Source organism: Crinia signifera, chromosome 19 (genome assembly GCF_055691185.1).
Source record: "Crinia signifera chromosome 19, ASM5569118v1, whole genome shotgun sequence".
In the NCBI taxonomy this organism is placed as follows: Eukaryota; Metazoa; Chordata; class Amphibia; order Anura; family Myobatrachidae; genus Crinia; species Crinia signifera.
In genome coordinates, this window is record NC_139226.1 from 10,017,821 (window position 1) to 10,044,502 (window position 26,682).

Sequence of the window (26,682 nt, forward strand, 5' to 3'; positions counted from 1 at the left end):
TGACCTCTATGATAAAATAAAAAATGGCAAATGCTTTGTACTTCAGACCTGCAGAGGAGGAGGGATGGATAAAAAGAAGAAGGTGGAGCAGATCTCTATCAGATCACTAGAAAACATGGAGTGGGGGCTTTGTGCGCTTTGAAAAAAGAGAGATGTACAGTACCTGCACCATTCTGGGCTGCAGCCTAGTGGAAACTGTCCCTGTATATATATATATATATATATATATATATATATATATATATTACACTCCCAGGGCCAAATGTATAGGGTGAGAGTTTCAGAAAGTGAGAGATTTTGGGAGAGTTTTCCCCTGTTTTTTAAAGCAGCAATCAATGACATGACAAAATCAACCTGGTTTTGCTGTGTAATTGATTGCTGCTTTAAAAAACATGGGAAAACTCTCCCAAAATCTCTCACTTTCCAAAACTCTCACCCTATTACATTTGGCCCCCGGTGTCTGCGTGTCAGGGAGTAGGTGGCACAGAGGTGATTGCACTCTCATCTATATATGTAAGTGTCTTTTCATATATGTTTTATGTCGTGATAAAGGACTTGAGTGGTGAAACGTTGGCATACATAACCGGCTGGTTGTGTCTTCTTTCATTCCTTAAAACAAGTTGTTGAAATTGACTGAGTGCATGCTGCTGTGATTTACTATATATATATATGTGGTCTGAATGCATGGCGGCAATGGCGGGCTGGGACAACAGGGTGACGTGTCCTCCGGTAATCACGATTGCTTACAGGTGAGTAAGGCATGTACAACCTTTATATTCGGGCTCTGGCCAGCATATTGTGTATGACCCCTCTTGAGAAAGGTGCCGCTTTGCACCGAAACGGCCGTCGAGGAGACTTGTAATGTATCTCACACGTTATTGCCTGTTGGGTGTCTAAAAATGCTCTTTACATAGCTCTGGTTGATGCGAACTTGAGCTGAATAAATATGCCATTTTACAAGCATTTATCTTGGATTCTATCTTGACTGGTGCGGGTGTTTCCTGAAGTCCTGCTGGATTGCTATAGGAAAGATACCTCTATATATATATATATATATATATATATATACATACACAGGACCTGCACTCTCACCCTCATATATCAGGTAGCTGCTGGGGTGCCGTATAAATAGCAGTGCAGCCAAAACTAGCACAGCTATGTACATACAGAGAACTCCCCAATGGGGAAAACAGCACTCACCAGACTTCTTAAGAAGTAGTCACCCGGGATCAGTGTCCCAATCGATTTATTCAGTCAAAAAGGAAAAAGGCCTGCCGACGTTTCGGTCCCTGAGGACCATTATCAAGGCAGTACAGCAATGCAGCAATCAACAGCGTCGTTCAAAACAGTGTGTCAACACGGTAACAGGGGCAGGGGAGCCATGTCTGGGTCCCTGTTTATAAAGGGGAGTGTGACCTCCCACCGCCGATGTGCGTTCCACAGAGTGGAACGCATGACGTCACTTCCGGGTATCCCGGAAGTGCGCGGCCGCGATGTTGCAGCGGCGCTGATCGCAAGTATGTAGTGGCGATCAGCGGCGGTCAGTGTTGTATATGTGTCCCGGTCCAGCAGTATCTGCACATGGAGTGTGGGGTGCGCTGCGGTGTGAGACCCGCATCTCCCTATAGGATATTGATGTCGGGTGGTCACATGATCATCCCAAACACTGCCATTCATTGGTCAGTGATTGGGTCATGTGTCCAATGTTATGGTTCAAGGCTGTCATCGTGTGTGTGCTGCTGTAAAACACATATATAGTGCAACACTGCAAAACAGGGACCAGACATAAGACTGGGGGGAACATTAATGGGGGTTACAATGGGTGGTGATCAAACTTCAAACAAGCTGTATTCTGGCGGAGAAAAAGACAACAACAATGATTAGGCATATGCCTCTCTGGTGCTGTGGGTCACCGTGACCTCTATCCATAACAGTCGACATGTAAAGAAAGTGGGCGACATGCATGTGCAATAGACGTGCACAAGGGTCGAATTCAATGATATTGGGGTAGTATCCCGGGGATCCCTCCAGATATCGGATCTATTGTAACGATATGTGAACTATGGGTTATGTGTGATGGCACTAGGGGTTGGCAAATCCGTGAATTTATACAGCATGTGTGTCGCGATTCCGGAAGTAATAGATAGTTGAATAAGAAAAAACAAAAACAAAAACAGGGGTAAATTGTGCCGTACCGGTAAGTATCATCTAGGGGTGTGTCTCCATGGGCCCCCAATGTAACTATCTGGATCTACTAAGGTGCTGTTAGTAGAAAAAAAGGGGCAGCCTAGACTGGTATTATTGTGAGGAAGTGGTGCTAAGGAGGGGGTAGTGTATTAACTAGTCGTGGGTCGCAGTCTTCCGTTACCGTCGGAATCGTGCGCCGGGTAGGGGAAGCGGTTCCATCAGAAAAAATGGGGGAAAAAATGCGAACATAAGTGATCATGAAAAATATCATGAAAAATGAAAAAATCGTGAAAAATATTTTCGAAAATGAAGTAAATATTTCATGTTGGACTTATTGTAGAAAGATCGAGAGAGGGTTATTTTCGTTCATCCCTCTGGGTGCGATAGTGTCCAATGTAAAGATCCATTTGCTCTCCCTCTTGCGAAGTAGTAGTGTTCTGTCTCCTCCTCTATGGGGCGGCGGTATCCAGTCAATTAGTTTGCATCTCAGGTCCGGTACATTGTGTCTTGCTTTGATGAAGTGTCTTGGTACTGGTAGGTCGGCTGTTCCTGTTTCTATAGCCTGGCGGATGGAAAGTCTATGATTGGCCATTCTCTCTCTAAATTTCCTGGTTGTCATCCCCACATAGTAGAGTCCGCAGGGGCATATCAAAATATAAATCAGATGGTTCATATTGCAATGTAATTTGAATTTTATTTTGAGTGGTTGTCCAGTGTGGGGATGAGGGAATGTGGGGCCAGCGATCATGCTCCTACAGGTGGTGCATCCGCTACATTTGAAGCATCCTGGACGTCGTTCATGTAGCCAGGTAGTATTCTGGGGAGTACCAGGTTGTCCGGTAGGTCTTAATAATAACTGTTTCAAATTGGGTGCCTTTTTGTAGGCCATCATGGGCGGGGATGATTTTGACAGATGTAGTTGGGGGTCTGAGTTGATGATCTGCCAGTGTTGGCGAATAGACTTATTGATCTTTGGCGCCATGTTATCGAAGGTGGTCGTGTATATCATTCTCGCTGGTTTGTCACTGGTAGTTTTTGGGTCATTGACAAATTTTTGCCTAGCCTTTTTGAGGCAACCATTGATGGTGGTTGTGGAATAGCCCCTTTCACGGAATCTCAATGCCATCTCTTCTAGTTGACCCTCCATGGTGACTTCCTCAGAGTTATTGCGCATTACGCGTAAAAATTGAGAAATAGGTAGATTGTTCTTCAATGCTGGTGGGTGTTGACTTGTGGCCAGAAGGAGTGTGTTTCTGTCTGTGGCTTTACGGAAAAGGGCAGTGCTGATCAGTCCGTTAGTTAATGTAATAGATATGTCAAGGAAATTGACTGTAGATTCGCTGGCCTCATATGTGAATTTGACTGGAAGTTCCAAATTGTTCAATGTGTTGACCATCTCAATGAATTCCTCAGTTGATCCTTGCCAGATGATGAAGATATCGTCAATGAAGCGTTTATAGAAGCGCAGTCTCTCTCCATAGGTGGGATATATATATATGTGGGTGTGTTCGTACTGGCTCATGTAGATGTTTGCATATATATATATATATATATATATATATTTATATATATATATACTCCACTGCTCCAAATGGAGCTGCAGCCATCATTCATAGAGACTTGTTAAGAAAATAACTTGAATCGACACCTAAGTGCGGTCAACGTTTCTGAGGCGATTTATTGCCTCTTTCGTCAGGACGAAATATATATATATATATATATAGTCTAATTTGTCCCAACAGGTGACTGCAGGGATACTGAACACTCTCCAAATAATTATTTGGAGAGTGTTCAGTATCCCTGCAGTCACCTGTTGGGACTGCAGTCAACTGTTGGGACAAATTGGACTACGTACGAGGCTATATGGTCAAAACATATACACCTCTTTCTGAACACCCCAATTTTGTTTTTTTGGCAAGTGAGAGAGCGGTCTATTTGGACATATATATATATATATATATATATATATATATATATATATATATGGAAAGAAGAGAAAGTAGAGGTGCGCTCTGTGTATTTCACCACTTTTGTATATTAATAATCATACAGTAGTACATTCAATTTGTATTTATTCTGGTTTTCTTTAACAAAGACAAAATTCGATAAAAGAATCAGTACAAGGTTCAATGGGTGGTCCCACATTCAGATACAATTCGTTCAAGTAAATATCGATAGATCCGACTTCTAAGAGCAGACTTCTTTTTGATAAGAAACCCTACACGTTTCGTCTGTTAGGACTTCATCAGGGGTAGATACAGAGCCAATCTCAGTAGTACAGTACCATAAGAATAGATTTCTTCCAACAGTGGTCTATTTAAAAGTTTACTGACCACGTCAGTTTTAGTAAAACCTCTGTCATGCAGAGGTGTAGGACTTCAATAAGCCCAAATTTCAGCCGATAATTCCAATCAATTATCGGCTGAAATTTGGGCTTATTGAAGTCCTACACCCGTGAGGGGCCGCGGAATACATGTAAAGCAATGCGCGTCCCCTCGCGGGGCTCGCTGCGCTCGCCATGCTTCGGGCTCGGTGGCTCGCTGCACTCGCCACACTATATAAATTCAACTCCACGCCAACGTGGATAGTGAGGGTATGAAAAGGTCAGAGGACGCGTACCGCCGCCCCTCATGGGCTCGCTGCGGTTTCCACGCTTCGGGTTCACGTTCATACTGGGGGTGGCGTGGGGGTGCATGTAACATTGTAAGCCCCCTTTATGGTGATTATACAATTAAACATCGTATAGAGCAGGGCCGGATTATAATGGGGCACAAGGGGTCAGTGCCTCTGGGCCCCCCTCCAGCTAGGGGCCCCCTGTGGTTGACATGTATTGTGGTTGGGAGTGCTAAGCATTGGGAGCCAAGTGTGCAGTGCATTACTGGGAGTTGACTAAGTCCCATGACACTTTGCACCAGAGGGCAGAGGCTGAGACGTTTGTGCTGAGCTCTGATTGGTGGAGCTCATTACATGCTTCTCAGGCCCATGGATAACAGCAGCAGCAGCAGCCTAGTCATGGGAGGGTTTTTAATCAGAGGCAGCACTGGGACTGTGAGGTGTCCTACAGAGTGAGGTGCAGAGGGACAAACACAGGCTTTTCATGTGGTATGTATGTATGTGTGTGTCTATATATATATATATATATATATATATATATATATATATATCCCCTGAAGTTACCCATTGACAAAGTTTATACTGCCTTTACTCTGTGTTTTGACAGTGTAATATTCCCCCATGCAGTTTGCGGCCAGTAATGACAAGTGCAAGGGGGCCCCCCTGTCTAAAGTGCCCCGGGCTTAATCTGGCACTGGTATAGAGGGCTTATACAATTTTAAATCGCATCGCAGTGCATCGGGTGTATGGCATGAGATTATATGGTGTGCGACCAAATATTGTGGGCACCCTGCTAGTACACAAGTACCACTAGCACTAATGGGCAAGTGAAATGTAACTTGATCTATATTTGTGCAAGAAAATTTTTGCTTAGAATTCAATTTCAGTGCCTGAGTACACATTTTGGGTGAAATTTAATAGGACGAGAGATTCAGAAAGTGAGAGTAGTTAGAAATTACAGCAAGGCTGCAAGTGGATGTTTTACATTTGCATATGTGCTGGGAAATTGGTGTGTGTGTGTGTGTGTGTGTGTGTGTGTGGGGGGGGGGGGTGTGTTGGGGGGTGCCAACAAAAATTTCGCCTAGGTCATCAAATTGGAAAAGGCTGGCTCTGGTTATAGTTTCTAAAACAAACTACTGCATTAATGTTTTTTTATTATTGCAAACATAGGAGGCTTTCCAGGAATAGGAACAGGGACAATGAAGTTTGGAATTGGTGAGCATATTTTTAACAAAAACAATAATTTATTTGTAATGCCTTATTATATTTCAAAAACTGTTTCAAATATGTTATAAGTGTTTAAAGAGGGAACATAAATGTGTTACAGTGTAATATAAAAATGATATATAAATGTTAAATGGTGGTGCTCTAAAGTGGCCCAGTTACAGCAATCTGTGCCCGATCCCCCAAATGTTCACCCCACAATTGAATGTTGCTATATAATTATAAAAGCATAAGGATCTTACCTGTGGCTTTGCTAGACTGTGCAATCATCAAATGAAATTAAAAACATCAAAGAGAGGGGTGCCAATCCGAGTTGAAAGTGTCTATGGGTGGAATGTTTTTCTTTTCAAAAACATTTTTCTGAAGTTTTCTAATGAAAATAAAAAAAATTAAGACATTTAGGGGGAAATTTAATAGGATGAGAGATTCAAAAAGTGTGAGATTTTGTAAGAAATCTCCAGGGGTTTTTTTTCCAAATAAATCCAAAAACCATAGTTTCCGGAATGTACTTTTTTTTTGCTAAAAGCCCTACTGGGGACACCTGTAACCGGCACTACTGGGCACATTAAATGTAACTGGCACTATATTTGTGCAAGAATATTATTGCATATAATTCAGTTTCAGTGCTTGAGACAGTACACAAACTTTGTCTCATGTTTTGAAACCTTGTATCATGCACAAAAAATATATTTGTGTGTATTTTACAGATTTTGTTTTTTTACACATGGGTCCTGTCCTCAAGATACCTCATTAAAAATTTTAAAAGAATCCAAATTACAGAAAAATCCATTATTCAAAATGCTTCTGGTCCTTAGCATTTTGGATAAGGGATACTATTACTCAATCCTGAATATTTCATTTTCATCTGTAGGATATAGTTTCTAACACAAACTACTGCAATAAATGTTTTTTTTTTTTATTGCAAACATAGGAGGCTTTCCAGGAACAGGAACAGAGACAATGAAGTTTGGAATTGGTGAGCATATTTATAATTAAAAAAATGGGGGGTTCATTCAAACCTAATTGCATGTCATACAACTGTATAGCTAATAGCATGGCATCGCACCCTATAAAATCGCATGTGATCGCATGCAATTTTGCGGGAGGTGCGATGCGATGTGATCCCCAGGGGCCATAAGAGCAGTGAATAAATTTAGTAAAAAAATTGCATAGCATCGCACGCCGCTAAAGTGGCCCATGCGATGCGATTTCACTACGTTGCTGTACGTAGAAAATCTGGGCACCCTGCTAGGAAACAAGTTCCGCCCTTTACATTCCACTGAAACTGCCCTGACCAAAGTCACTAACGATCTAATATCGGCTAAATCCAAAGGCCTCTTCTCTATCCTCATCCAGCTTGATCTGTCAGCTGCCTTTGACACTGTTGACCACCCTCTCCTGCTCAACACACTCCGCTCCTTTGGCATCACTGGCACGGTATTCTCCTGGTTCACCTCATACCTCTCCGATCGCTCCTTCTCCGTCTCCACTCCGAGCTCCTCCTCTCCTACTACCCCGCAGCCAGTCGGTGTTCCCCAAGGGTCTGTCCTTGGCCCTCTCCTCTTCTCTCTCTACACCACCTCTCTGGGCACTCTCATCAGCTCCTATGGTTTTCATTACCACCTTTATGCTGATGATACCCTAATCTATCTCTCTTCCCCCGATCTATCCCCATCACTCCTGTCCAAGGTCTCTGAATGCCTCACAGCCATCTCAGCCTGGATGACCCAACGCTTCCTGAAGCTAAACATGGCTAAAACTGAACTTCTAATCTTCCATCCCCCGAACATCCCCTCTTCTCCCACTATCTCCATCAGTATTGGTGAAACCGAGATCACCTCCACCGACCAAACGCGCTGCCTTGGTGTCATCATTGACTCCTCCCTCTCTTTCACCCCCCACATTCGTGCTCTCTCACAGTCTTGCCGCTTTCACCTACGCAACATCTCACGCATCAGACCATTCCTCTCCACTGACGCGACCAAAATTCTCATTCACTCTCTTGTCATCTCCCGCCTTGACTACTGCAACATCCTTCTCTCCGGGCTACCTCTCACCCGCCTCGCACCTCTCCAATCCATTCTTAACGCTGCTGCTAGGCTCATCTTCCTCTCCCGCCGCTCTACCTCCGCCTCCCCCCTCTGTCTATCTCTTCACTGGCTCCCCATTCCTTTCCGAGTTCTCTTTAAACTCCTCACCACCACCTACAAAGCTCTCTCCTCCTCCACCGCTCCTTACCTCTCTTCACTGATCTCTATCCACACTCCCTCCCGTCCTCTTCGCTCCATCGCTGACCGCCGACTGACCTCTCACCTAATCACCTCCTCCCACTCCCGTGTCCAAGACTTCTCTCGCGCTGCCCCCCTGCACTGGAACAACCTCCCGCCACCCATCAGGCTTTCTGATTCCCTTACCTCCTTCAAGCGCTCCCTCAAAACCCACTTTTTTCGACTAGCCTATCCCTCCTCCTAACCTCTTTTGATCCTCTTATCCTGCCTCCGTTCCCCTCCGTTCCTACTTATCCTATTGTTTTTCGTTCGTCCACCCACCTATTTTTAGTATGTTAACTCTTATGAGTAGGGCCCTCCTTCCTCACGTACTCACCCTACCTCTTTACCTCACCTGTGCTCCTGTCCTGTTCTTCCCTTCCTCTACTTCATCTTTAGTCTCCTTGACAATTTTGACACCTACTTCTGAACTGATGCTGATTTTAGTTCTACCAGCTATACCCCCATTTATACTGTATTTTTCAACACACCCTGTACGTTACCTCGTCATTTTTTTTGTTTGCTATGTACGGCGCCGCGGACACTTTGCGGCGCCCTATAAATAAACGTACTACTACTACTACTACTACTACCCAATATGATTCTGGTCCCAAGCATTTAATATAAGGAATACTCACACCTAAACATCTGTAAATTATAATTTCTAAAACAAACTACTGCAATAAATGTTTTTTTTAAACATTGCAAACATAGGAGGCTTTCCAGGAACAGGAACACAGACAATGAAGTTTGGAATTGGTGAGCATATTTATAATAAAAACAATAACGTATTTGTAATGCCTTATTATATTTCAAAATCTGTTTCGTAGATGTTATAACTGTTTAACGAGTGAAAATAAATGTGTTACAGAGTAATATAAAACAGTTATATAAATGATAAATGGTGGTGCCCCAAAGTGGCCCAGTTTCAGTAATCTGTGGTGCCTCATCCCCCAAATGTTCACCTCACAATTGACTTTGCTATATAAATATAAGTGCATAAGGATCTTACCTGTGGCTTTGCTAGACTGTGCAATCATCAAATGCAATTAAAAACATCAAAGGCAGGGGGAAGGGGTGCCAATCCGAGTTGAAAGTGTCTATGGGTGGAATGTAACAGGATATGAGAATCAGAAAGTGAGAGAAACTGACTATTTTTTCAAAAACATTTTTCTGAAGTTTTCTAATAAAAATAAAACAAATTAAGACATTTAGGGTGAAATGTAATAGGATGAGAGATTCAAAAAAGTGAGAGATTTGGTAAGAAAGCTCCATTTTTTAAGTGGCAATCATTTAAACTGCAAAACCAGTCTGATTTTGAAGTGTAAATGATTGCCGCTTTAAAAAACCTGGAGGTTTCTTAACAAATCTCTCACTTTCTGAATCTCTCATCCTATTAAATTTCACCCATAATGTTTAGTGGCTGTTGAGATATTTTCTTAGAGTACTTTAACTGAAGTAAAAGTTTTGTAAACAAACAAATTGATGTTATCATATATTGTTCAGGTTGAGTATCCCTTATCCAGATATCTTTTATCCAAATAAATCCAAAAATCATAGTTTCCGGAAGGTACTTTTTTTTTGCTAAAAGCCCTACTGGGGACATCTGTAACCGGCACTACTGGGCACATTAAATGTAACTGGCACTATATTTGTGCAAGAATATTATTGCAGAGCCTTCAGTTTCAGTGCTTGAGACAGTAAATAAACTTAAAGAATCCAAAGTACAGAATAATCGATTATTCAAAATGCTTCTGGTCCTTAGCATTTTGGATAAGGGATACTATTACTCAATCCTGAATATTTCATTTTCATCTGTAGGATATAGTTTCTAACACAAACTACTGCAATAAATGTTTTTTTTATTATTGCAAACATAGGAGGCTTTCCAGGAACAGGAACAGAGACAATGAAGTTTGGAATTGGTGAGAATATTTATAATAAAAAAAATGGGGGGGGGGGGGGGGGGGGGTTCATTCAAACCTAATTGCATGTCATACAACTGTATAGCTAATGGCATGTCATCGCACCCTATAAAATCGCATGTGATCGCATGCAATTTTGCAGGAGGTGCGATGCGATGTGATCCCCTGGGGCCATAAGAGCAGTGAATAAATGTAGTAAAAAAATTGCATCGCACGCCACTAAAATGGCCCATGCGATGCGATTTCACTACGTTGCTGTACGCAGAAAATCTGGGCACCCTGCTAGGAAACAAGTACCCAAAATGATTCTGGTCCCAAGCATTTAATATAAGGAATAATCACACCTCAACATCTGTAAATTATAGTTTCTAAAACAAACTACTGCAATAAACGATTTTTTTTTAACATTGCAAACATAGGAGGCTTTCCAGGAACAGGAACACAGACAATGAAGTTTGGAATTGGTGAGCATATTTATAATAAAAACAATAACGTATTTGTAATGCCTTATTATATTTCAAAATCTGTTTAGTAGATGTTATAACTGTTTAACGAGTGAAAATAAATGTGTTACAGAGTAATATAAAACAGTTATATAAATGATAAATGGTGGTGCCCCAAAGTGGCCCAGTTTCAGCAATCTGTGGTGCCTCATCCCCCAAATGTTCACCTCACTATTGACTTTGCTATATAAATATAAGTGCATAAGGATCTTACCTGTGTTTTTGCTAGACTGTGCAATCATCAAATGCAATTAAAAACATCAAAGGCAGGGGGAAGGGGTGCCAATCCGAGTTGAAAGTGTCTATGGGTGGAATGTAACAGGATATGAGAATCAGAAAGTGAGAGAAACTGACTATTTTTTCAAAAACATTTTTCTGATGTTTTCTAATGAAAATAAAACAAATTAAGACATTTAGGGTGAAATGTAATAAGATGAGAGATTCAAAAAGTGAGAGATTTGGTAAGATATCTCCAATTTTTTTTAAGTGGCAATCATTTAAACTGCAAAACCAGTTTGATTTTGAAGTGTAAATGATTGCCGCTTTAAAAAACCTGGAGGTTTCTTAACAAATCTCTCACTTTCTGAATCTCTCATCCTAATAAATTTCACCCATAATGTTTAGTGGCTGTTTAAATATTTTCTTAGAGTACTTTAACTGAAGTAAAAGTTTTGTAAACAAACAAATTGATGTTATCATATATTGTTCAGGTTGAGTATCCCTTATCCAGATATCTTTTATCCAAATAAATCCAAAAATCATAGTTTCCGGAAGGTACTTTTTTTTTGCCAAAAGCCCTACTGGGGACATCTGTAACCGGCACTACTGGGCACATTAAATGTATCTGGCACTATATTTGTGCAAGAATATTATTGCAGAGCATTCAGTTTCAGTGCTTGAGACAGTAAATAAACTTAAAGAATCCAAAGTACAGAATAATCCATTATTCAAAATGCTTCTGGTCCTTAGCATTTTGGATAAGGGATACTATTACTCAATCCTGAATATTTCATTTTCATCTGTAATATATAGTTTCTAACACAAACTACTGCAAAAAATGTTTTTTTTTTTTTTATTATTGCAAACATAGGAGGCTTTCCAGGAACAGAGACAATGAAGTTTGGAATTGGTGAGCATATTTATAATAAAAAAATGGGGGATTCATTCAAACCTATATGCATGTCATACAACTGTATAGCTAATGGCATGGCATCGCACCCTATAAAATCGCATGTGATCGCATGCAATTTTGCGGGAGGTGCGATGCGATATGATCCTCTGGAGCCATAAGAGCAGTGAATAAAATTAGTAAACAAATTGCATTGCATTGCACGCCTCTAAAATGGCCCATGCGATGCGATTTCACTATGTTGCTGTACGTAGAAAATCTGGGCACCCTGCTAGGAAACAAGTACCCAAAATGCTTCTAGTCCCAAGCATTTTATATAAGGAATACTCACACCTAAACATCTGTAAATTATAGTTTCTAAAACAAACTACTGCAATAAATGTTTTTTTTTTTTAACATTGCAAACATAGGAGGCTTTCCAGGAACAGGAACACAGACAATGAAGTTTGGAATTGGTGAGCATATTTATAATAAAAACAATAATGTATTTCTAATGCCTTATTATATTTCAAAATCTTTTTGGGGTATACTCGGGATTTGGGCGCTCTCCTCACGGATATGACAGATGAATGCTTTTATAGGGTTCTGTTTGATTTATAAGCTATCTCCTTTCGAAAGTTATTAAAATATAGGAAAAGATAATAAAGATAATAATGGTAGTACTCCCCTTCCTCCATGGCCGTCCTCTTATGTTTCTCCAATTGCCGGCATATAAGAAAAAAAACAATACAGAAGAACCAATGTGTAAATCCGTTTCAGAATGGTATCATATTAAATTTTGCTCATAAAGGTACATCTATTATTATTTTTCCCAAGAATTTAAATGAGTACAGCGTACCCCAACTCATTCGAAGACATAAATTCATAAACTCATCAAGGTATCTTTTTTAAAAGACTGGGTAGCGTTCCCGTTACTCACGATGTAGGTGATGTTGGGACACATATAATGGTATCTTTATCCAATCTTTGGTGCAGAATTTTTTTTTATTCACAAATACAGATAAAATATCCAAAGTGCAGGTAATGCCAATCTTAGAACCAACGCTCAGGTTTCCAAGGGTCCGGACCTGGAGCCTGTGCGGGTAACTAATCTTGCACTTACCTACGTCTCTGGAGATGGTTTCACACTAGTACAGGGACAACATGTTTCGAGACTACTGTCTCTTCCTCAGGAGGAACCGGAGGAAGAGACAGTAGTCTCGAAACATGTTGTCCCTGTACTAGTGTGAAACCATCTCCAGAGACGTAGGTAAGTGCAAGATTAGTTACTCGCACAGGCTCCAGGTCCGGACCCTTGGAAACCTGAAAGTTGGTTCTAAGATTGGCATTACCTGCACTTTGGATATTTTATCTGTACTTGTGAATAAAAAAAATTCTGCACCAAAGATTGGATAAAGATACCATTATATGTGTCCCAACATCACCTACATCGTGAGTAACGGGTACGCTACCCAGTCTTTTAAAAAAGATACCTTGATGAGTTTATGAATTTATGTCTTCGAGTGAGTTGGGGTATGCTGTACTCATTTAAATTCTTGGGAAAAAGAATAATAGATGTACCTTTATGAGCAAAATTTAATATGATGCCACTCTGAAACGGATTTACACATTGGTTCTTCTGTATTGTTTTTTTTTCTTATATGCCGGCAATTGGAGAATCATAAGAGGATGGCTGTGGAGGAAGGGGAGTACTACCATTATTATCTTTATTATCTTTTCCTATATTTTAATACCTTTCGAAAGGAGATAACTTATAAATCAAACAGGACCCTATAAAAGCATTCATCTGTCATATCCGTGAGGAGAGCGCCCAAATCCCGAGTATACCCCAAGAAGTTTTTCTGTTATTTAGGGATAAAAGGGAATTTATCCAATTACCCGGGACAGGCGAACTCCAATCATAGTAGCGCTAATAGTTTCCTCTCTACACATATTTCAAAATCTGTTTCGTAGATGTTATAAGTGTTTAAAGAGTGAAAATAAATGTGTTACAGAGTAATATAAAACAGTTATATAAATGTTAAATGGTGGTGCCCCAAAGAGGCCCAGTTAGAGCAATCTGTGGTGCCCCATCCCCCAAATTTTCACCTCACAATTGACTTTGCTTTATAAATATAAGTGCTGTGGCTTTGCTAGACTGTGCAATCATCAAATGCAATTAAAAACATCAAAGGCAGGGGAAAGGGGTGCCAATCGGAGTTTAAAGGGTCTATGGGTGGAATGTAACAGGATATGAGATTCAGAAAGTGAGAGAAACTGACTATTTTTTCAAAAACATTTTTCTGAAGTTTTCTAATGAAAATAAAACAAATTAAGACATTTAGGGTGAAATGTAACTGGATGAGAGATTCAAAAAGTGAGAGATTTTTTAAGAAATCTCCAATTTTTTTTAAGTGGCAATCATTTAAACTGCAAAACCAGTTTGATTTTGAAGTGTAAATGATTGCCGCTTTAAAAAACCTGGAGGTTTCTTAACAAATCTCTCACTTTCTGAATCTCTCATCCTATTAAATTTCACCCATAATGTTTAGTGGCTGTTGAGATATTTTCTTAGAGTACTTTAACTGAAGTAAAAGTTTTGTAAACAAACAAATTGATGTTATCATATATTGTTCAGGTTGAGTATCCCTTATCCAGATATATTTTATCCAAATAAATCCAAAAATCATAGTTTCCGGAAGGTACCTTTTTTTTGCTAAAAGCCCTACTGGGGACATCTGTAACCGGCACTACTGGGCACATTAAATGTAACTGGCAATATATTTGTGCAAGAATATTATTGCAGAGCATTCAGTTTCAGTGCTTGAGACAGTAAATAAACTTAAAGAATCCAAAGTACAGAATAATCCATTATTCAAAATGCTTCTGGTCCTTAGCATTTTGGATAAGGGATACTATTACTCAATCCTGAATATTTCATTTTCATCTGTAGGATATAGTTTCTAACACAAACTACTGCAATACATTTTTTTTTTTATTATTGCAAACATAGGAGGCTTTCCAGGAACAGAGACAATGAAGTTTGGAATTGGTGAGCATATTTATAATAAAAAAATGGGGGATTCATTCAAACCTATATGCATGTCATACAACTGTATAGCTAATGGCATGGCATCGCACCCTATAAAATCGCATGTGATCGCATGCAATTTTGCGGGAGGTGCGATGCGATATGATCCTCTGGAGCCATAAGAGCAGTGAATAAAATTAGTAAACAAATTGCATCGCACGCCTCTAAAATGGCCCATGCGATGCGATTTCACTATGTTGCTGTACGTAGAAAATCTGGGCACCCTGCTAGGAAACAAGTACCCAATATGATTCTAGTCCCAAGCATTTTATATAAGGAATACTCACACCTAAACATCTGTAAATTATAGTTTCTAAAACAAACTACTGCAATAAATGTTTTTTTTTTTAACATTGCAAACATAGGAGGCTTTCCAGGAACAGGAACACAGACAATGAAGTTTGGAATTGGTGAGCATATTTATAATAAAAACAATAATGTATTTCTAATGCCTTATTATATTTCAAAATCTTTTTGGGGTATACTCGGGATTTGGGCGCTCTCCTCACGGATATGACAGATGAATGCTTTTATAGGGTTCTGTTTGATTTATAAGCTATCTCCTTTCGAAAGGTATTAAAATATAGGAAAAGATAATAAAGATAATAATGGTAGTACTCCCCTTCCTCCAAGGCCGTCCTCTTATGATTCTCCAATTGCCGGCATATAAGAAAAAAAAACAATACAGAAGAACCAATGTGTAAATCCGTTTCAGAATGGTATCATATTAAATTTTGCTCATAAAGGTACATCTATTATTCTTTTTCCCAAGAATTTAAATGAGTACAGCGTACCCCAACTCATTCGAAGACATAAATTCATAAACTCATCAAGGTATCTTTTTTAAAAGACTGGGTAGCGTTCCCGTTACTCACGATGTAGGTGATGTTGGGACACATATAATGGTATCTTTATCCAATCTTTGGTGCAGAATTTTTTTTATTCACAAATACAGATAAAATATCCAAAGTGCAGGTAATGCCAATCTTAGAACCAACGCTCAGGTTTCCAAGGGTCCGGACCTGGAGCCTGTGCGGGTAACTAATCTTGCACTTACCTACGTCTCTGGAGATGGTTTCACACTAGTACAGGGACAACATGTTTCGAGACTACTGTCTCTTCCTCAGGAGGAACACAAACTACTGCAATAAAAATTTTTTTTTTATTATTGCAAACATAGGAGGCTTTCCAGGAACAGAGACAATGAAGTTTGGAATTGGTGAGCATATTTATAATTAAAAAAAATGGGGGGTTCATTCAAACCTAATTGATGTCATACAACTGTATAGCTAATGGCATGACATCACACCCTATAAAATCGCATGTGATCGCATGCAATTTTGCGTGAGGTGCGATGCAATGTGATCCCCTGGGGCCATAAGAGCAGTGAATAAATGTAGTAAAAAAATCGAATTGCACGCCACTAAAATGGCCCATGCGATGCGATTTCACTACGTTGCTGTACGCAGAAAATCTGGGCACCCTGCTAGGAAACAAGTAGCCAAAATGCTTCTGGTCCCAAGCATTTTTTATAAGGAATACTTACACCTAAACATCTGTAAGTTATAGTTTCTAAAACAAACTACTGCAATAAATGTTTTTTTTTTTTTAACATTGCAAACATAGGAGGCTTTCCAGGAACAGGAACAGAGACAATGAAGTTTGGAATTGGTGAGCATATTTATAATAAAAACAATAATTTATTTGTAATGCCTTATTATATTTCAAAATCTGTTTCGTAGATGTTATAAGTGTTTAAAGAGTGAAAATAAATGTGTTACAGAGTAATATAAACCAGTTAAATGGTGGTGCCCCAAAGTGGCCCAGTTTCAGCAATCTGTGGTGCCCCATCCCCCAAATGTTCACCCCACAATTTACTTTGCTATATAATTATAAATGCGTAAGGAGCTTACCTGTGGCTTTGCTAGACGGTGCAATCATCAAATGCAATTAAAAACATCAAAGGCATGGGGAAGAAGTGCCAATCCGAGTTGAAAATGTCTATGGGTGTGAAAATCAGAAAGTGAGAGAAACTGGTTTATCTTCAAAAACATTTTTCTGAAAGAGAGTTTTCTAATACAAATAAAAACAAATGAAAGCGTACAATGTTTAGTTGCTATTTTGTTTAGAGTACGTCTACTGAAGTAATAGTTTCTTAAACAAACAAATTGATGTTATCATATATTGTATAGGTTGAGTATCCCTTATCCAGATATCTTTTATCCAAATAATCCCCCAAATCATAGTTTTTTTTTTTGCTAAAAGCCCTACTGGGGACATCTGTAACCAGCACAAATGGGCACGTGAAATGTAACTGGCACTATATTTGTGCAAGAAAATGATTGCATAGCATTCAGTTTCAGTGCCTGAATAGTACAAACATCTTGTCTCATGCACAAGTAAAATATATTTACATATACACATGGGTCCTGTCCTCAAGATACCTCATTGAAAAATAAAAATCGTAAACACAGAATAATCGATTACTAAAACTGCTTCTGGTCCCAAGCATTTTGGATAAGGGATACTTAACCCTAAATATTTCATATTCATTTGTAAGATATAGTTTCTAAAACAAACTACTGAAATAAATGTTTTTATTATTGCAAACATAGGAGGCTTTCCAGGAATAGGAACAGGGACAATGCAGTATGGAATTGGTAAGCATATATGGACATATGTGTGTATGTTCCAGCATAACGCTGGAATAGACTGATACACAATTATAAATGCATGAAGATCTTACCTGTTGCTTTTCTTTATAGACTGTGCAATCATGAATTGCAAGGTCCCAAATTAAAAACATCAAAGGCCAGGGTACCAATCAGAGTTGAAGGTGTCTATGGTTGAAATGTAATAGGGTGTAAGAATCAGAATGTGAGAGATTTGTGAGATTTTTTTCCCATTGTTTTATCAAGTTCCAATTACCTGGATTTGCAGTGTAAATAATTGTTGCTTAAAAATGGGGGAAAACTCTCACAAAATCTCTAATTTCTTACTCTTCACGCCCTATTACATTCCACCCTCTGTCTTCAAGTGTGTAAACACACACATAATATTGAATATATTAAGGGGAGGGGATCTGGACTGCACATCCATGCTACTTATAATGGGATGTGCTACCTTGCTGAGACTTTGTACTACAACATAGACATAAGAGAGTAAGTGCACCATACAGCCATTACAATTCTAATAAATAGAATAGTTTTATGTCATATACAAGGTTTTTTCATAAAATTGGACAATATTATGAGTCTACCCATCAAACATCAAGGCAACCTCATCAAGTACATCCGTAACATTATAGGGGTATTGCGGATGCAGGTCGGAATTCTGGCACTGGGATTTCAACTGCTGGCATCCCAATCATGGAATGCCAAGCAGCATTCCTACAGATGGAGCAGCTCACATTTAGGCTGATCCTGGCAATTCTATCACCATTCCATTGTAGCCCTCTGCCGGTCTCAGCGGCTCCCCTGCAGCCCCCCCCCCCCAGCTGCCCCAGCGCCCCCTGCCGCCATGCTGATAGGACGTCCCAGCCAGAAGGAACGCCAGCTCAGGACATTTGTCAATCCTGCAGGCTGGCTGTGAGGCGCTCATCTGTAAATCAGCTTTAGAGAATTAATCGGTACTTGTTTCCTAGCACGGCGCCCATCGCATACCATAAGGCATACAATGGTATGCGATGCGACGCGATGGCCCCCGATGTCATACAATGTTAAAATTGTATAGCATTGTTTATGGCATACAATGCCATACAATGAGATGCGATGCGATTTTAAATTGTATAAGAACCCCAATGAGTGCTTTCAATGTTAAATGGCCCCCCTATCAGATTAATAATTGTATAAGCACCTAAATGGTTGTTAACAATGTTAAAAGCACCCCCACGACACCCCCACTTTCAACGCCAACCCGAAGCGTGGTGAGCGAGCCCAAAGGAATACATGTGAAGTAATACGCTTCCCCTCGCGGGGCTCGCTGTGCTTGCCACACTTTGGGCTCGGTGGCTCACTGCGCTCGACACACTATATAAAGTCAACTCCACGCCGATGTGGATAGTGGGGGTATGAAAAGGTCGGAGGACGCGTACCGCTGCCCCTCGCGGGCTCGATGCGCTCACCACGCTTTGGGTTAGCATTGATATTGGGGGTGGCGTGGGGGGTGCATTTAACATTATAATCACCCATTAGGGTGCTTATACAAGTTAAAATCGTATAGGGGCTTATACAATTTTTAATCGCATCACATCGCATGCCATATACCCGCATGCGATGCGATGAGATGGCATACAATGTAATATCGTGGGCGCCGTGCTAGGAAACAAGTACCAATTAATATTTACTTTTTCATAATAAAGTTATACTTCACAGAATAGACTTACTAACATTTTTACTATTTCTGTCAAAAGGGAAATTGCCACTTGGTTTTGTGAAACAGAGTAGATGCAAATTTTAATAATTAATAAAAACAATTTGATCATACATAGTAATTAAGGCTGAAAAAATATGTTAGTCCATCGAGTTTAACCTATCTAACTTGTAACTACTGACTTGAGTAAGTCATATCTATAGGATTCCCTTGGTGGCCAATAATGTATCCAGTCAATTTCTAAAAATAATTAATATTTTGTTTATCTGAATGAAAGGGTTTAAATATAAATACATTAACTGAGGTGGTGTTTCCACTGAAGGCTTGCACTTTTTAGTTAATTTACAGTAACTGTTAGAGGGGTGGAAAGAAAAAAAGAATTCGCTAAGCTGCAAATTTCTAACTCTTTAAAATTCTAGCATTGCAGTTCTAAAAAAATAAAATTAAATAGCATCCTGTATAAACAATAATAATTAGTTATTATTATTATTCATACATAACCAGTGTAGAAAGATAAATACAAAAAAAGAGAAGTCTTGCAAGAAAAAATAATCAAATAAATTTTTATGAGGTTGAAAATTGACCATACCCACCTCTAATAAAAGTTGATTATACTGTAGATATAATATTACACCTAGATAGCATGCAGTAATTCTGATATAATAGCACAAACCCGTGAAGATATACTGAACCAGTTGAGGCTCCTACTTACTATTAAGAGGGGGACTGCCACTGCTGCCTTGCTGGGAAGGGGGGTAGTAAGCCATCACTTTGCAGCCTGGTCTGACAGTCTCAGAGGGGGGAACAGCTCCCAATGGGGATGCCTGAAGTGTCTGTGTCTGACAGATAGGGCTTCCAATAGGAAGTTGCTGCCATTCAGGAGTGCCGGTGTCGGTGCACTCACGGACTGCATCTAATGCGCCAAAAATGAGTGGGTGTCAGATTTTTTCTATGGGAGTTGCTAAATATCCCGCTATTGAAATTAGGTAAATCCAGCCACTAACTTAACCAACAAAATTACATTTCAAAAACAATTTCAATAGCAGGATATTTAGGTTCTAATTAGTGTGATTCCATTGGAACTCAAATTGGTTTTACATTTTTATGTGTTCATGGTGTTAGAGACACAATATAACATACAAAGGTGTTGCTTAAATTTTTATCAAGTTATTGTAATGATTATAATTGAATATATCATCAATTCTTCTATTTACGACAACTGCTTTACTAATGTGTTTTGTTACAAGGTGTTACAGTACATAGGCCTGATTCAGACATGTTTGCTAAGCTGTGTATAGTCACAGCCTAATGAGCAGGTAAACATCGAACACCCGCCCCCACCGCATGAATCCGCTCTCTAACATGTGAGTGGATGCATTCGCATACTCACGCACTCGCATGTGGCCTCACGGGAGAGAAATCATTTGTTAATCGCTCACCATCAAATAATTTTTCCCCCTTTACAGATAAAAATCAGCCTACACTGACTTTTATCCTAGAGGGAGATGGCCGAATTGGTGGCGGGTGCTGATGTCGAGTGACTTGCACCACCTACCCCAAGCAGGCATCGACACGCATGCATTCGCAGTGGTATGCCCAGTGTTTCTATGGGTGCACCCCTTAAACCCTGAGCGTTCCGCTGCTACCACCCCCTGCCCTCCCATCCTGGAGTGAACACCCCAGAGAGGGTGAAACTCACAGAATTCGTTCGCTCTTGGGGTTTTCACATGTGCTCATTTGCACATGCTCAAACCCCTAACATTGGATGGGGGAGTAAATTCAGCCCGCAATTAGCGGACATGAATCACCCCCATAATGCATCACATGACCCATTTATTTGCAGTCACTTAAACACAAATGCCGTAGATACAGATAAAAGCATATACATGCTTTAAGGATTTACAGATTGCCTTTTGTCTACAGGATCCATGGTTACGTCAGTCGGAAGAGAGTTTGTCACAGCTTTTTTGCAGAATCAAAACTCTAACGCGATCCCTCAACAGCAAATACTTATTTCTGGGACTACTCTTGATACCAAGGTTACTGTTACTGTGCACAACACTGATTTTAAGAAGAATGTGACAGTTTCAAAAGGAAAAACAGCAACAGTCACTATAGCAAACCCTGTGGAGCCCAGAGGAACAGGTGTATTCTCAAATGCAGTGCTAATTACAGCTGATGCAGACATCACTGTAATGACACGGAATTATAAAAATAATAGCGGTGATGTGGCATTGATATACCCAACTCATCAGATGGGAGGTGAGTATTATATTATGACCCCTCCCAATGGACCTGCAAATGAATATAAGCAGTTTTCTGTGATCTCACATAAGTATGCAACAACAGTTCACATCCACTTAGAAGGAGCTGTAACTTTGAAAGGGAAGAATTATAAAAAGGGGGAAAAGATTACATTGAACCTAAAGCCTTTCCAATCGGTACAAATTCAGAGCAAAGATGATCTCTCGGGCAGCAGAGTGGTTTCTGGCTCTCCTGTTGCTGTCATAACAGGTCACACATGTGCTCAGAGTTACGGAGAATGCAGCCATGTCTACGAACAGCTCCAACCAGTCACTTATTGGGGAACCACGTTCTTTGTCCCAGCAATGTCCTTCCAGACCAAATATGATATTGTTTATGTTTTGGCTTCCAAGTATACTTCCATTCAGTACCAGTCTGGTGAAAACAAAGTGAAGACGAATTTGAAAGCTGGAAAACTGATGAAGATTGATCTCTCTCTATCTACGCCACTGTCTATCCACAGCACACATAAAATCCAGGTCTTACTTTTTGGTACAGGTGGACAAGTCAAAAACAATAACTTCGGTCCATTCCTAACCAAAATACCCCATATTAATTTATTTGCTCTCAAATACAACATCCTGGGACAGGTGGACTTTGACAATAATTTGGCTATTATTATAATCAAAACATCAAGTGCTCCTGGGATTGCTTTTAATGGGAAAGTTCCCCAAAATATTAAATGGAACGTATTTCCTGGATCTGATTACTCCTGGGCAGAATACAATTATGGCGCTGATGCCACCCTCAATGAGGTGGAACACTCTACAACCCCCTTTGGTCTCTTAACTGTTGGCTACTCCATGAACATGGGCTATGGATCTGTGGCACCCAGTGTAAAGGGTAAGTTTCCTAAAATTAATTTGAATAAATTTGCATTTCTTTGAAATCGCTTTGAAGTTCAAATAATATACTGTGCAAATCTAACAAACAAACAGAAAATAAAAGGGGATTATGGTCATCTTCTTGTTCAAAAAAAAGAGAAACGTGGATAGACTGAGTTCTGTTGACGTAACATGGGGCTGCTGTAGAATTGGATGCATTTTGCATAAAAATGTTATAAATTCTGCATAAGATGCAAATACTGTACTTTTTTTGCACAGATAGCAGATTTATGCACAACTTATGATGTACCAAACTTTGTAAGGATAGCGTACGCATTTGTATTAGGCCATGAGAGAACAGTGATATGGGCATTAGTCTGAGACTAGGAAAGAGCAGTATTATAAGCACCTTGTGAATCAGATTTGTTGAACAGGTCCTAATTCTTTGATTTGTACATAAATTCCTGATGTTTTCGGATCTGTGTATGCACAGGAGCTCCTGTACATGTGCAGATCTGGGGATCCGATGTCACTCAGAGTGCTCCCAAACCCAGTAGTATGATGCACATGATGCTGGCATAAAGTGATGGTGGCAGGAAAAATCCCAGAAAATGGGGGGGCGGGGCATGTCAGTCCTACTTTTAGGGCATGGAAAAGCCTTTGGATGTTTCATTGGATGCAGCTTCACTGGTCCAAGCAGTGCACCATTGCCAGACATCCTGTATGACCTCAACTGTATGATGCCCACATAGATCATCAAAATTCAATTTCAAACAGATGCAGATTCAAAATGGAATCACTAATTATGTTAAATTAAGTATAACCATCTGTTGTCTTCCTCTTTAAAAAATTCAAATGGAAATCTGCTTTCTCCACATGGACCTTTTGAAAATATAAGATAAATATGAATAGATCCCAAAGGTCTAATTGGTATAAATGTTAAAGCCAGTGCATGTTAGAGTCCTCTCTATTGTAGAAGATCAGTATCCATCAACCTTGTAAGATGTTTAAATAAAGAGATTCAGTAAAGGACAAGATGGATGGAAAATATGGCAATAGGTGGTTAAATAGATATGATTAGAATGAAGGTTATTTGGTTTGGTGAGGTTGTATTTACATGACCCCTTTTCTACAACAATATATGATTCTGTGTTCCTTATTGGGATGATAGTAGTTACTCTTGTTGAGATTGGTTGAAGGCAATCGTTACTGAAGTTCTTTGATGTAGAGCATACAATTCTTCATGCTAAGGACAATATAAAATTGCTACTATTCTGTGAGTGTGTCCTTGTTGGTTATTTGACATATCTTAAATTATAAAAATTATGTTTATTATTTTCAGAGCAATTTCCAATTCAAGGCAATATTAAACAAGGGTTTAAAGCAAGTGAGTATGTTCTTAATGGGTTCTGTAAAAAATGCAAAATATCCAATTTTTCTGCCATTCAAACTTTGGATTTGATCTCAAAAGATATCTCCAAAATAGAAATGCCTTGTGAAATTTGACCACAGTAATGCCAGTTAATAAATTTGCACACACAATATTGCACCTGTTAATAATCTCCCCAAATAGTGCCATGGTTAAAGAAATGTACCCAGTAGTGTTAGCTAATACTATACACACACACAACCATAACAAACTTAATTATACAGGTATGTCCCAACAGTAGTGCCACTGGTAATAATATGCCCCAAACAGTGGTGCCAAAGTTAGTTAAATGTCCCAACAGTAATGCCAGCTAATATTTTGGACACACAGTAGTGCCCCATTTCTCCAATTAATATGCTCCCACATTGTAATGCCCTATATTGTACCCAGATTGTAGTGTCCATGACCCCTATACTGCAGTGTATCATATTTCCCCGGTCTTGTAGTGCCTCGTATGCCTACAATGTGCACCCCCTACTGTACTTCCCCCTATGTTCCCACTTTTGTAGTGCCCTCAGCCTACAAGATGGCAAGCTATTATATGCTGCCTCTATGCCGACATGGATGGTGAAGTAAAATCAATCTGGTTAAAAAAAACTTTATTTCTTGTGTCTACCTTTTTAATGTTGACATTTTGACCCTGTTGACCTATTACATGTTCACCTTTTGATCCTGTTGACCTTTTGACCCTGTTGACCTGTTGCATGTCAACCTTTTGGGGAAGACTATCTATCTAGACATGGTAGATATATCAACTGGAACCAGTACAAACATACTCTATAGGTGGATGTTTTATCCCTACCTCTCTCCATCCTCACTCCCTTAAATGTCATAGAGATTACATCATGGCTCTGCAATGTTTAACTTTTTGCAGTCCATTTTTTTTCAAATTCAAACCGTCTGGTTTAAATGTTTAAATTAATTGTAAGATTTTTTTATTTTTTTGGACCTGAAAGGGTTAAGGGACCTAAATTGTGTAAAAAATAAACATTAAATAGAGTTACATTGTAGGGCCCTATTTGTTGCTCCACCCCAAATAAACTATTTTCACCTAACAGATTGCGTGAGCTTTGTGTGTGTTTAATTGAAACAAAAATGTGTATAGTTGATAATAAAACTATTATCCATCTTTCTGCCACAGGCTTTGTTTCCATGCCAACACAAGTCAAACAAACTGGAGGGTTCCGGATTAAACTAATTGGAGGAAAGTCTTTCCATGAGCACCATGGCCACCATGGAATAAAAATTAAAGGGAAATTGTCCCATGAACATGGCAGCCATCATATTGGTGGGAAGTCATTCAAAATACTTGATCACCATGGAAAATTCTCCCATGAACACTTTCATGGTGGTAGAAATAAACTTCCACATTCTCATGGAGGACATGAAAGACATCATTAGAGCGACTGAATAAAGAAGATGAATGTATAATTAAATAGTTTTGTTGGAAAACCTTAAAGCAAAACTCCATTGATTAATTAAATGAAAGTAGACAAAAACAATTGATAATGATAAAAATGTGTTGTTTATGTTTATTTACAGAAATAAAATTTCAGCCTACTTGACTTGGCAACCTACTTGTTTGTTTATGTTTTAGTACTATAAAGTATAGAAAATAGAAGGTAGGTAGTAAAGCATCTATACATATCCAGGTGGGATACATATGGTATCCGGTGGTCATAATACCAACACCAGATTAGGGATAATACCAACATGGGTCAGAAGGCACACTAACTGTCTCCCCTACCGCCTATTCCTTTTTCTCGTAGCATAATCTTAACACTCACCCACCTGCAGCCTGACTCTAACCCTCCTCGCTAGTGCAATAACCATTCCCGCAACTTAAAATTTAGCTCTCACCCGCAGCCTAACCCTCCCTTTGCAGCCTAACCTTCCCATACTTGTATCCTAACCCTAAGTCCACCACTAAACCTAACCTTCCTTTTCACCTGGAGCATGTCTGCGCCACTTCATAGAAGTGCTCTATTTGCTTAAACCACCGTGTGTTTGTGCTGCTGCACTGTTGCTTAGTTTAGCCGCCATTCTTTGGCCTACATGTATATTGTAAAAACAGTATGAAACTTGTGAAGTTTTGAAAATTTAGGTTTTTATTCTTGTACTGGTAAAAACATCATTAGTGAGCTAATGTTCAATTAGATTTTAAAGTTGGAAATTTCATTAGTTCCTCTGTGGTTTTGTCCTTAGAAAATAAAATATGCAGAATCATAAACAGATGAGAAATAATAAATGTAAAAGACAACCTTAAATGAACATTAGTGCCAATGGTACAATGACTCTTTCCTGCTAAAGTTTGCAGGTGATGCCTAAATACAGTAGCATTCATGGAATTCAATAAATTCCAAAGGAATTGCATGTTCTGGTCTTGAATAGCTTCTAGTACTCCATTCTGACAAATTCTGGACCTGATCCACATTTAAGCTGGTTCTCCTGCAAAATCCACTGGCCTATACTGTCAAGGCACTAGGAAGATACGGATTAGTTTCAGGACACCCAAGGCTAGCTGTGGCAAGAACATACAGTAGGTGAGCCTAAATTACTGAGTACTTTAGGACAATTGCCGACAATTTTTGAAGACCAGACTACTATAGGCCAGATTCAGTAAAGCAAACAAGCAAGAAACATAGGGGTATTTTACTAAAGATTAAAAAAAAATAAAAGAGGTTATGTTTCCCATAACAACCAGGCACATTCCGTATATTATTTTATAGAATGCAATAGAGAAATGGTAGAATTGGTTGCTATGGTCAACATAACCTCTTTTCAGTTGAAGCTGTAGTAAAGTTACCACTTTGTGTCTTGAACAAACCATGTTGCT

The 26,682-nt window shown here is 39.4% G+C and overlaps 2 protein-coding genes across 2 annotated transcripts in view; both read left to right on the plus strand.

The window, feature by feature from the left end:
• LOC146042444 (IgGFc-binding protein-like) overlaps nucleotides 1–10,126 on the plus strand; it is a 68,977-nt gene extending 58,851 nt beyond the window's left edge. Inside the window, exons 18-21 of the mRNA XM_083162435.1 lie at nucleotides 5,971–6,015; nucleotides 6,956–7,000; nucleotides 9,006–9,050; nucleotides 10,113–10,126. Of these exons, the coding sequence (XP_083018561.1) occupies nucleotides 5,971–6,015; nucleotides 6,956–7,000; nucleotides 9,006–9,050; nucleotides 10,113–10,126 (149 nt within the window). The remainder of the gene's footprint in view (nucleotides 1–5,970; nucleotides 6,016–6,955; nucleotides 7,001–9,005; nucleotides 9,051–10,112) is intronic.
• Nucleotides 10,127–16,552: 6,426 nt separating this feature from the next.
• On the plus strand, nucleotides 16,553–25,362 carry LOC146041676 (IgGFc-binding protein-like). Its single transcript, XM_083161600.1, has 5 exons — nucleotides 16,553–16,589; nucleotides 17,534–17,578; nucleotides 21,213–22,436; nucleotides 23,760–23,804; nucleotides 24,988–25,362. The coding sequence occupies exons 1-5, from the start codon at nucleotides 16,574–16,576 to the stop codon at nucleotides 25,245–25,247; spliced, it is 1,590 nt and encodes a 529-aa protein (XP_083017726.1). The 5' UTR covers nucleotides 16,553–16,573; the 3' UTR covers nucleotides 25,248–25,362.
• Nucleotides 25,363–26,682: the final 1,320 nt, after the last annotated feature.

Coding starts and splice junctions, on each gene's coding strand:
- LOC146041676 (XM_083161600.1), top strand. Junction 17,579..21,212: donor GACAATGCAGTATGGAATTG/GTAAGCATATAT, acceptor TTTTGTCTACAG/GATCCATGGTTACGTCAGTC. Junction 22,437..23,759: donor TGTGGCACCCAGTGTAAAGG/GTAAGTTTCCTA, acceptor TATTATTTTCAG/AGCAATTTCCAATTCAAGGC.